A 12,539-nucleotide genomic window follows, 5' to 3' on the forward strand; every position below is an offset into this window, starting at 1 on the left:
TATATACAGATCAATTCTCGTCATCCACATAAAATTTACATGCAGCTTTTATTTTCTCTGAACCTAGCAAATGCCTTGCTGTTTCGATTGAAGATGGCTTGCACTTTTTCAACATAAATTTAATTGAAAGTCACTAAAAATGGAGCAAGGGAAAACCAACATTTAACTCAGCCTCATTGCTACAAGAACCACAGGGGCATGTGATTTAATATCAATTTTCCTATTGTGCCCAAATGCAATCAGTTCAAAAACTACATTTATACTGGAGGTTAATGTATTATAGAGTCATAGAGATGTACAGCATGGAAACAGCCTTAGTCAGTGCTACAGATAAGGAGGGTGCTAAAATAAAGAATTCCTTGAACAGGAAAATTCTGAATTTTTTTTAATGTAAATTAGGCAGATTATAACCCATTTACCATATACAATAGTGACAATAGAAGCAAGCACAGATCGATATATAAGATTCTCTTATATATGACAGAAGTGTTGCATATAAGCTGCATCCGAGGTAATACAGCTTTTATATTGCACACAAAAGAAGTGTTGCACTCTTATGAACAAGAGGAAGACTGACAACTAAATGCAATGAACTCTCAAAATATTTGGTTTGTAATGCATAAATACATTACAAATAAGAATTATTTACAGAAACATAAACCAACACTTCAAGCACCTATTATAAACCAGTACTCCATGTTCAATAAAGCTCCAATGTTGTTAACTATAAAAAAGAGCTTTGTTATTCAACCTTAACATTCTATAAATGAAATGAAATTAGAAAAGATGCAACACTGGTTCTATTTTCGTACAAGTTTAAATACAGAACTTAATACATAATTTGTAACAAACATTGGTTATGAAGCATTGTAAAGAGTATCGTTAAATCATTGCACAACAATCCCAAGTCATTTTAGGCATCCAATGTGAATTATATTGAACAATTCAACCTGATATAAGTATGCAGTTTGGTGCTTTTTCAGTATCTATAGTTTTTCTAGTTTAATAACAAAAATGTTGGTGATGGTCTGTTTTAAATGGTTAATTAATACTGGGTAATGATAGTAATGTTAGATTGAAAAATTTGGTTCTATTACAGCTTTGCTGAACACTAAGTACTTGTTAAGAGTGAACACTTGAAATGAAATTAATCATAAACGAAACACCACTTTTTGTGCAAGTATACAATACTTAAGCTAAGACTTGCATCCAAATATGGAGGCGATTCCCTGCTATATGTACGAAGGCTTGGAAGCAGACACAAAAGCCATAGTTTGAAAGATTATGGCTTCTGGGCTGTTTAGAGGTGTTGAGGAAGGGAAGAGAACAGATTGACAAAAATATTGACATGACTTAACACTTAATGTTGCCCTTTTCAAAGGCACAGAAACATACAATAACTTCAGATCAGCACCCCAGCTTTTGTTACTTAAATAATTCTCTGGTTTGCTAAAATACTGATAAACATTTTTGATGTTGACCTTTGCCCACCCAATTCTCACGTGCTGAGAACAACTTTTAATAAGAGTAAAGATCATGATTTTAAAAGGGATCAGAAGTAGGAAAACTACTACTTCGCTTTGTAAAATAAAACATATACAACATTTTGAGGTTGTCGCTGTGAACTGAAGTACAACCTTGTAATATTAATGTCAATTAAAGTATTAGTCTTCTTCTTGACATTATCTTCCATCTTCGCAGATAACTGCATCAGTCACCCCATTTTTGGGCATATTTCCCTTTTTTTATCCATACCCAGACACGGACATGCAGATGCTACAGTTAAGCAGTCACAGCTGGCCTTGTTGTCCAAACATTTCCATTGAAGCTGGCCTGTAAATCTGAAGTGGTGAAAGGATGCTTCTGTATGGAATCCAGTCAATGGTTAAGGTGTGGTAGCCGCATGGAATTTAACAAAAGCTATTGCTGCTAACTCTTTACAGAACTCTTCCAACACAATTACACCTTCTAGCAAAGTCATGTGGTCAATGCTGTGGAAGGGAGGGGGAGTAAAGGTGAAACAAATGAGCGTCAGAAAATATACTTTATCTGGGATTATTCATGTTTATTATCCAATTCTACATACAAAATTAAATCCAAACTTTTGATACAATGACATTTTAACAGTATGTCAAATTCTGTGCATTCCCTCAAGAAAACTGTCACTCTAATACTGTAAAAGCATAATATAAACAACCAAATGATAGATGGTCAGTCTGAAAAAAACAGATCTCATTTTCAATATCACAATCAAATAAACTGAGATAAAATTGAGGGAGACAAATAGTTCAAGTAGATTGAAAAGGAAGATGCTATATTTATATTTACAATTTTTTGAGGAAGAGCATAATCTAATTGCTAAGTGGCAAAAACGGCAGCTGCTAATGATTCTCAAACTTAATCTGTGATTTTATTGAATTGATTGATTGCAACTTCTCACTCTACAGCCAAACAGTGACATGCACCAAATGGCATTCTCAAAATCTGCACTTTAGTATAAAGCCCTTCCAGTCAGATTACTTTTCCAAACCCATTACTCCTTATTTGTCATTGCACTGGACCATCTCTTAGAATGGCAAGTCAGCTTTATGGCTGCATTGCTATTTCACTTGAAAAGCCTGAGAACTATAGACCGGTGAGCCTAATATTGATGGTGGGCAAGTTGTTGGAGGAAATGCTGAGGTACAGGATACACATGTATTTGGAAAGGAAAGAAATTATTAGGGATAATCAACATGATTTTGTGCTTGGAAAGTCATGTCTCACTAACTTGATTGAGTTTTGAAGTAACAAAGAGCATTGATGAAGGCATAGTGGTGGTTTATATAGAATTCAGTAAGGTGTTCAACAGGGTTTCTCACTGTACACTAGTTAACAAAGTTAAATCACATGGAATAGAGGAGAACTAGCCATTTGGATACAAAATTGGCTCCAAGGTAAAAGATAGAGTGTAGTGGTGAAGGGTCCACTACTGTTCATCATTTATATCAATGAATTGGATTTGAATACAGGAGGTATTGTAAGTAAGTTGCAGATGACCCCACAATTGGAGATGTAGTGAACAGCAAATAAGGTTACATTAGAGTACAATAGGATCTTGATCAGATGGGCCAATGGGCTGAGGATTGGCAGATGGAGATAAACTTAGATAATTTTACATAAATTCAGATAGACGTGCTGCATTTTGAAAAGGTCCTGGGGAGTGTTGCTGAACAAGAGACCTTGGAGTGCAGGTTCATAGTTCCTTGAAAGTGGAGTCTCAGGTAGTTAGATAGTGAAGAAGGCATTTGGTATGCTTTCCTTTACTGGTCAGAGCGTTGAGTCTTGGAGTTGGGAGGTCATGTTGCAGCTGTACAGGACATTGATTAGGCCACTTTTGGCATATTGTGTGCAATTCTGGTCTCCCTCCTATAGGAAGGATGTTATGAAACTTGAAAGGGTTCAGAAGAGATTTACAAGGATGTTGCCAGGGTTGGAGGGTTTGAGCTGAAGGGAGAGGCTAAGTAGACTGGGGATATTTTCCCTGGAACATTGGTGGCTGAGAGGTTACCTTACAGAGGTTTATAAAATCATGAGGGGCATGGATAGGGTAAATAGACAAGGCATTTTTCCTGAGATGGGGGAGTCCAAAACTAGACAGCATAGGTTTAAGGTGAGAGGGGAAAGATTTAAAAGAGACCTAAGGGGCAACTTTTTCACTCCAACGGTAGTGCATGCACGGTATGAGCTGCCAGAGGAAGTGTTGGAGGCTGGTATGATTACAACATTTAAAGGGCATCTGGATGGGTATATGAATAGGGAGGATTGAGACGGATATGTGCCAATGCTGACAAATTTGAAAAGATTAATTTAGTATATCTGGCCAGCATGGACGAGTTGGGCCGAAAGGTCTGTTTCCGTGCTGTATATCTCTGTGACTCTATGAGTGCAAGAAGCCAGACCTCTCCAATAGACATTCAACATGCTGCATCCAGAAGTTCTCATTAATTTAATGGCTTTCTATGCTTTATCTGCTGTGGAAGAAGGTTGCTTATAATTAAAACCAAGTTTGTTTTTCTGACTGTTACCTTTAGAAAGATGCTACGCAACAAATGGAGTCTAGGTGACAAGTCAGTTCATTCAGAAGTGGAACAATTAAAAAGGGAGAGGAGAGATTTAAATATGAGGAATATCATCTGGGAACAACTGAAGGATAAAAAACAAAGTGTTGGAGAAACCCAGATGGTCTGAGAGCGTCGGACGACAGAGAAAGAGAGTTAATGTCTTAAGTCCCATAATTACTTTGGAACTGAAGGGTGGTGAAGAATGAGATTTTTTTTATGCCCATCTCTCTTCAATTCTCAAGTTATTTGGACTCAAAATGTTAACCCAGTTTCTCTCTCCACAGACATGCTGAGATTTTCCATCACTCTACTTTTATTTTCAATCTCCAGTATCTGCAATACTTCGCTTTTATCTGAGTGAAGGACTGGCCGCAGCCGTAAAAAGAATATGAAAGCAACACAGTAGGTGTTTCCAAAGAGGACAATGGAGAGATTGATATTCAAAATAAAGTTACTGAACAAAAACAAGAAATTAAAGGCCAGGTTGTGGTTGTATTTTTTTTACCGGGGGAGGCATAAGAAGAATGATATTGCATCAGGAAGCATGGTAGATTGAGAAGTAGCTTTAAGCACTTGAAACACAAGATGGTTAGTCACTGCAACACTGTGACTGCATTTCAAAATGCAATGAACTGGACATAAAATGGGACTAGACGTTTTAAAAAAACAACCTCTTCCACTGAAAGAAGAGTCTCAGATCAAACTGAGACTGTCAAAACCATAAAAGATCTCAAGAGGATAACTTAAATATTGAATTGATAACAAGAAGCATAGAAGTGGGAATTATCATGGAATAATGAAGGTGACAACTAATACCTATTTTCACGAAGCATTATTAGAACATGGCTTCATTACAAATGCCTATTAATTACTATGAAAGGGATTGGTTAAGCATTAAAAAAGAATATAAAACGACATTAAGAAAATGAAAGGAAATGTGATTACATTCAGTATCGACTGCTGAAAAACTAGCCCTATATGCTACACACAGGCATCAAATCTTTTTTTAGTCATGTGCTTTCTGAAATTGGAATGATCCAAGAAATGTACATTCCATTTATAGGGCTCTGCTGCAACATCCTGAATTTCGGCACCTACCAGCTTTTTACCTCCAATTATATGCACAATATCAATATTATAAAAGAGTAATCAGAAACATTGATTAATTTGAACTTACATAGGTCCATCTGGTTCAAAACCCAGCAGACGTTTTCGGACAAGCAAAAGCTTTGGTGTGAAGTCTGGGATACGTTGTATTCGCAACATTAGATCTCCAACCACCTAGAAATTTATTCATGAGAATTTAAGTAATAGCCTTCATGTTTCCACAGTACTTTTAAAACTATCAGAAATTAAAAGAAATCTAATTTTTAACAAATATGCGTAATTTTACATCTAACAATATGAAACACCAAAGTTATGTACTTACCCTTACAATAACAGAAAACAAAGATCTGCAGTTGGGAGCCAAGTTAATATAAGGATCTAGTAAGTATTCATGTAGGTGGGGATGAGGAAATAAAGATAACTTGGACAAAACAGATGTCACTTGCAAATTCACATCATATGGCTGAAAAGGAGAAAAAAAGTTCCAAGTAATTAGCATTTTGCAAAGGTAAGAATATACAGGTCATTTCAAAATGCTTATAGGTTCTCCAATACAAGGAGACATTAGAAAGAAAATGTATTGATTATGGATTCTATATTAACTGAAAAACCAAGCACAAAGATAAATCACATTTTGCATTCAGTATTAGCTAAAATATCTGCTTGAAAGTTTTGTTTGCACTTAGCAAAATTTAGAAAAAAATGTCATGTAATCATGATTCAAGTAACTTAAGATTATATCACATCATCAAAAATTAAGTATTCTATTTAATTTGTCTCATTACTCTTTCTAATAGTTTATATACATGTTACAGAATTGTCTTGAATCATGGTACTATTAGCATTTAGGGGTTAATTAGCTCACTTGGCTTGGCAGCTGATTTACGATGCAGTGATGGCAAAAGCACAGGGTGAATTCCTGTACTGCCTGGTCATCCTGAAGGTCCTGCCTTCTCAACCTCTCTCTCGACATGATAAACCCTCAGGTTAAACCACCACCAATCATGTCTCACTAATGAGAGCAGCCTCAATGATCCTCTGGTACGCTGGCAATTTTATCCTTTTTTTAGCAATAATAAAAAAGTTCCTTCAAAATAATTAATAGCGTTTCACACCAGCAGTTCAGAGGTGTCATGCCTTATCTTTAACTGACAATTCCTCTTCTCTTCAAAGCCCCACAAAGGTTGACAGGGCTCAAAGAGTTCACTACATTTTCTGCATCTTTGCTTTCATCACATTCATTCACTATCTCAATCATGATAGGGTTCCCATTTTCCTCATTTTTACATCCCACCAGTCTCTGTATTCAATGGATAATTTTCCATAATTTTGGCCACCTCCAATGTGAGGCTACCACTATCTTCCTTTGACCTTTCTGGAGATACAATAGGGGCTGGGTCTGGATGGGGATGCTCTTCAGAGGGTCGGTGCAGACTCAATGGGCCGAATGCCCTCACCACCATGTTTTGTTTCCTTATCTTCACATTTTATTTCTGTATCTTCGTAAGTTTGTTTTCTTTTTTCCTTCTTTTTGCTGACATACAGTAAAACATCTACTGTACACACATCTTTTGCTTATTTTCTCGTTTCATCACCAATTCTTTTTAGTTCTGGTTGACCAGTGGTGCTGACATCAAATCTCTCCAGTCTCCCATGTTATCACAAAACATCCATTTGCTCCACCCTGCTCTTGTTAAAACTTATTGGATGTTGAAATTTTTCCAATTCTAACGTTAAGGTATGTGAACCATGTTTCTCTATCCATGGATGCTGCCCAAACTGTTCAGTAGTTTTAGTATTCTGTATTTTTAGTTCAGATTTCCAGCATCTGCAGTATTTTATTTCTTAACTGTCATAAGGCTATCGTTTTTGAAGTGCAAAGCTGCATTGACATAATTGTTAGATTTCAAGGTCTACTACCAACTCTAACAGCAGAGAGCATTGTATCCACCTCAATTGCACCAAACCTGATGCAGTCACTGGGTTAAAAAGTAGAAATATGCCACTTCCAGCATGAAAGTCCTCACCTTGATGAGTATATCAGTAATAAAAAATTCTGTTTATTAAGAGTAACTTCACCTAAGAAACACATATCACAAGGTGTTTAATTGTGGAATACTAACTCCATACTGTAATTCTGAGTTTAATTCAGTACAAAATGAATCTTTGATTGCTTTACACAGCTGGGTAGGTAAGGAAATACACCAACCACGTAAATTACTGCAGTGAGGGCATATCATCTTCATTTCTAATAGGTTCATAGAGATGTACAGCACAGAAACAGACCTTTCAGTCCAACCAAATATCCTAAATTAATCTAATTCTATTTGCTGGCACTTGGCCAATTTCCCTCTAAACCCTTCCTTTTATATGGATTTGAGCTATAGGGAGAGGCTGAATAGGATGGGAGTGTTTTCCCTGGTACATAGGTGGCTGAGGGGTGACCTTATAGAGGTTTGTAAAATCATGAGGGGCATGGATAGGGTAAATAGACAAGGTCTTTTCCCTGGGGTGTAGTAGTCCAGAACTTGAGGGCATAGGTTTATGGTGAGAGGGGAAAGATTTAAAAGGGACCTATCAGGCAACTTTTCCATGCAAAGGGTGGTGCGTTTATGAAACGAGCTGCCAGAGGAAGTGGTGGAGGTTGGTACAATTACAACATTTAAAAGGCATCTGGATAGATATAATACAAGTACATTTTTAAAACACTGATGTACATTTTTCTGTCATAAATAATCAAAATTGTTTCAAAACTTCACAGTACCTGATCAAGGATTCTGCCCATTCGATCAAACAGAACCTTTAGAAAATGTCCCTCAAAGAAAGGAGTTTCCAGATTGCATTTCTCCAAAGGTTTAGGTATTGAAGGCCAGTCCCACCTCATACAGTTACCACAACAATCTCGGAACTGTCGATAAAATAAGCAATAATGAATTCCGGTAAGAGAAACAACTACATCAAAAGACTGCTCTCCAGTCATTCAGTAGAAGTCACAGCATTCAACTACTTTGAAGCTAAGAGTACTTGGAGAAATATTTGAATTTGAGATTTAGCCATTGAAAACTGAAGAAGGATAAAGTTGCCACAAATGATTCCAAAGCAATCACATTATGAAGACCTGTAAAGTAAATGTTCTTCCCTACTTATACTGTATATAACCATTTCTTAGGAACAGATTAATTTCCACTCATTATAGAGCACACAGAAGTATTATTTGATGCATTGAGAACATAAGAAATAAGAGAAGACCATATGTTGGTCAAGGCTGCTCCACTGTTCAATATGATAACCTAAAGGCATGGCATTCATCCACAAACTCCATCAACAAACACATCGACCTGGACCCAATATACCAATCACTACATCGGACAGCTGAAACTGACAACCGGAAGCTGCAGGGACAGACCACTATAAACACCGGAGGAAATATCAAAGAAGCGCTTCGCAGGAGGCTCCCAAGTACTGATGATGTCGCCTAGCCAGGGGACGAAACGTTTGCAATAAAAACTTCCAGCTTGGCGAACAGAACCACAACAATATGATAATGGCTGATCTTGGGCTTCAAGTACATTTTCATCCTTGCTCCCAACACCATTCCATTCCATGAGATACCAACAATCTGTCTCTCTTAGCCTTAAATATATTCAATAATTGAGCATTCACATTCTCTGGGGTAGTAAAGTCCAAACTTTTACACCCCTTTGAATGAACACTTAAGTGCTTCACCTTTGCAGAATAATAATCTTACTTGTCTTACCTGTCTATGTGCATCTCTGAGGTACGTATCATATCCTGTGCCTTCTACATAGTAAGATGACTTTGCTTCATCAGGAACAAGACACAGGAAACTAAAGTATTCGAGGAATTTAGAACAGAAAAGTCAAATACTTTACATTATACAAACTATTTTACTTTTGATCATGTTAACTATAATTCATGACAATATTTTGTACTTTAATATCACTGCAATGTGTGTCAGTTTACATATAGTAAGATGATATTTGGATATTTTACCAGATATTTTGGAACTTAAATTTTCAAGACATCATTAAAGCTTTCAGGTGGATATAAAATATTCTACATCACCAGCTAATGGGAACAATGTGAGTTAGTGCACATCCTGGACAATATTAATTCACTAAAGCTGCTTATCTGGTCACCTTCCCAATTATTGCATGACAACTTGCTGTCCAAATATTAGTTGCTGCCTGTGTGTCACAACTGTAAACGCACTTCGATTTTAGAGTGTTTTGGAATATCCCGAGGTCATAATAGAAATTATGCAAATGCTTTATTGTAAACTCATCACATAAATCTATACTCTCTTCCAATTCAAAGTCAAGTCATAATTATGATTTGTTAAATAAGCCCACCAATGGAAATTTAATGTCTGTGCATGTCTGTTCAAATTCTTTAAGGACACATTAATAGATTTACATTATTCTTCTGCTGGTGATTCCTCTGAGCGAGAAGGATGTTTGCCATGATGGAGTGTAACGTTGGCAATAACTAGCATGTGGAGGCCTCTAACATTGTTTCACTGCAGCCACCAGGTGTGGAGTTCTAGCTGACCAGGACAATCTCTTGCTCTTACTGCCTGCTTTGTGAGGCCTGCTATGCCCTGCTCCATAAGAAAAAGCATTCTGTTTTCACTCTACCAAACCTTTCATATTGACTAAATAAATGTTACATTTAATTCGGAGAAGGTACAATTGATCTTTGAAAGTACCTATTTACAATTTTATGAACTTCTGTTTTCCCATCAGATTTTGTATGGTCTGGTGTTGGCGGTGGGGAAGCAGTCAGCCAACTGGAACCCAACAGTCTGTTATCAGGTGACAAATCTGTAAAAATAGGATCTTCTTCCAAATCTCTGAATACAGGACAACAAGAAAACCTTATTAGAAAATATAGAGCATATTTAATTACAAAACAAAATCACTCAGCACTGCCGCTGGGATTTAACGAAGCACAATAATGGATGTGTGGAATTTACTTGTTTTATTCATTTTAACTGAAAGTACCCAATATACCACTGTAGATTGTCTTCTTTTAAACATAGATTTTGTCTGGTGAGACTATTATCAGTTATTTGACCTTATTGTCTATCATGCTGTCATGCTGTTCACAAATATGTAGTGCTTCAACAAGCATGGTTGTTCCAAAATGAAAGACAATCAACTGTCATGAAAATTAGGAGACGCATGTGGACTTGTGAAGTTTCATAGAATAGAATCCCGAAAACAGGTCATTCGGCCCACCAAGTCCACACCGACCCTCTGCAAAGCATCCTACCAGACATATTCCTATCCAATCTCTATAACCCTGCATTTTCTATTACTAATTTATCTAACCTACACATCCCTGGATACTGCGGGGCAATTTTGCAAGACCACTTCATCTAACCTGCACATCTTTGGGCTGTGGGAGGAAACTGGAGCATCTGGAGGAAACCCACACAGACACGGGGAGAATGTGCAAATTCCACACAGTCGCCCAAGGGTGGAATGGAAATGAGGTATTTGATACTTATTCTCCACTAATAATTGTCATTAGAGACATACCTTTATACTGAAGACTTTTGGTTTAACAGAAATTAACAAGTAAAAATTAAAGATGTATTAAAAAGCATGCAAATTAAACACCTACTGTTTTTAGATTTTTTTTAAGAATGTTGGCATTTAGAAAACATCGATGCCCTTTTAAGTCACAATAGCAGTCATTAATACATTTAGCAATACTATTAATATTAACATTATAATGAGCTAACAAATTGGTGAAAAAGATCAAAACCAGCAAGTAACAACTCACACTGCTCCTGCTATCTGCCCATTTTCAACAATATCCTTGTCCTCCTGGCAAGCTGGCTTATTCTCAACATAGTTCCGTTCCTCCAAATTCCTTAAGACCATACTGTAAATAATGTGTTCATTTGGCTTTTGTAATAGATGCTCAAACATTCTTAGTGTCATTATACTGATCTGTAAAATAAAAAGAAAGGCACAATTACAGTGATGTTGGGGAATTCAACATACAAGTCGACTAGGAAAATCAGGTTGGTAGCAGATCAAGAAAAGGAATTCATGGAATGTCTCCAAGCTGGTTTTTGGAGCAGCTGGTGGTAGATCCATTAAGGAACAGGTCATTTTGGATTTGGTGATATATAATGAGGTAGTGTTGATTAGGGAGCTTAAAGTGAAGGGGGCAGTGACGACAATATGATAGAATTCATCCTGCAGTTTGAGAGGGAGAAGACTGAATCAGATGAAATGGTATTACAATTGAGTAAAGATAACTACGAATGTATGAGGGATCAGCTGGCCAGAGTTGACAGGAAGGGGAACCTAGCAGGGAAGATGATGGAGCAAGAATTCATGGGGATAATTCTGAATGCACAACAGAAATTCATCACAAGGAAGAAAAAATATACTAAGGATAGGTCAAGGCAACATGGCCGACAAGGGAAGTCAGGGACAGCTGAGAACCAAAGGAAAAGGTGTTGAATGTTGGTGGGGAGCCAGAGGACTGGGAAGCCTCTGCAATGTCAGCAGAGGACAAGTAAAAAAGCAATAAAGGAGAGAAGTTGAAATATGAGAGTATTAGCTAGTAATACAAAAGAAGATTGCATGAGTTGTTTTAGATATATAAAAGAGGAAGGCAAGAGTGGACATTATTTTGCATGACATATTGCTGTCCAAAAATTAGTTGCTGCCTGTGTGTCACAACTGTAAACGTACTTCGATTTAAGAGTATTTTGGAATATCCCGAGGTCATAATAGAAACTATGCAAATGCTTTATTGTAAACTCATCACATAAATCAGTACTCATTTCCAATTCAAAGTCAAGCCATAATTATGATTTATTTAATGAGCCCAACAATGGAAATTTAATGTCTGTGCATTTTTATGTCTGGAAAATGAGGCTGGAGAAGTAGTAAGGGGGAACAATGAAATGGCAGAGGAAGTGAATAGGTATTTTGCATCGATTTTCACAGTGGAAGACACCAACAGCATTCCAGGATTCTAAGAGAGTCGGGGGCAGAGGTGAGTGTAGTGGCTATCGTAAAGGAGAAAGTGTTAGGGAAGCTAAAAGGTCTAAATGTGGATAAATCACCCAGACTAGATTACCCCTGAATTTTGAAAGAGATAACTGAGGTGATTGTCGAGGCACTGATGGTGATCTTTCAGGAATCACTGGAGTGGAATCACAGGATTGCAAAATAGCTGATGTAAACCCTCCTTAAAGGAAGGAGGGAGAAGACAGGAAACTATAGGCCGGTTAGCCTCATCTTGATTATTGATAAAATTTTATCACGTTTGTAACAGCCC

At 37.0% G+C, this 12,539-nt stretch overlaps 1 protein-coding gene across 1 annotated transcript in view; it reads right to left on the reverse strand.

Annotated features, from left to right (window-relative positions):
• Window positions 1–782: 782 nt before the first annotated feature.
• Window positions 783–12,539, reverse strand: part of fhip2a (FHF complex subunit HOOK interacting protein 2) — a 50,239-nt gene continuing 38,482 nt past the window's right edge. The window contains exons 11-17 of the mRNA XM_043712807.2: window positions 11,022–11,191; window positions 9,940–10,083; window positions 8,968–9,058; window positions 7,975–8,118; window positions 5,533–5,673; window positions 5,281–5,384; window positions 783–1,991 (exon numbers count right to left, since the gene is read on the reverse strand). Coding sequence (XP_043568742.1) covers window positions 1,886–1,991; window positions 5,281–5,384; window positions 5,533–5,673; window positions 7,975–8,118; window positions 8,968–9,058; window positions 9,940–10,083; window positions 11,022–11,191 — 900 coding nt within the window. The 3' untranslated portion in view covers window positions 783–1,885. The remainder of the gene's footprint in view (window positions 1,992–5,280; window positions 5,385–5,532; window positions 5,674–7,974; window positions 8,119–8,967; window positions 9,059–9,939; window positions 10,084–11,021; window positions 11,192–12,539) is intronic.

The sequence above is a fragment of the Chiloscyllium plagiosum genome, unplaced genomic scaffold (assembly GCF_037043375.1).
Source record: "Chiloscyllium plagiosum isolate Xiang-an unplaced genomic scaffold, Cpla_swu_hap1 HiC_scaffold_22, whole genome shotgun sequence".
NCBI lineage: Eukaryota > Metazoa > Chordata > Chondrichthyes > Orectolobiformes > Hemiscylliidae > Chiloscyllium > Chiloscyllium plagiosum.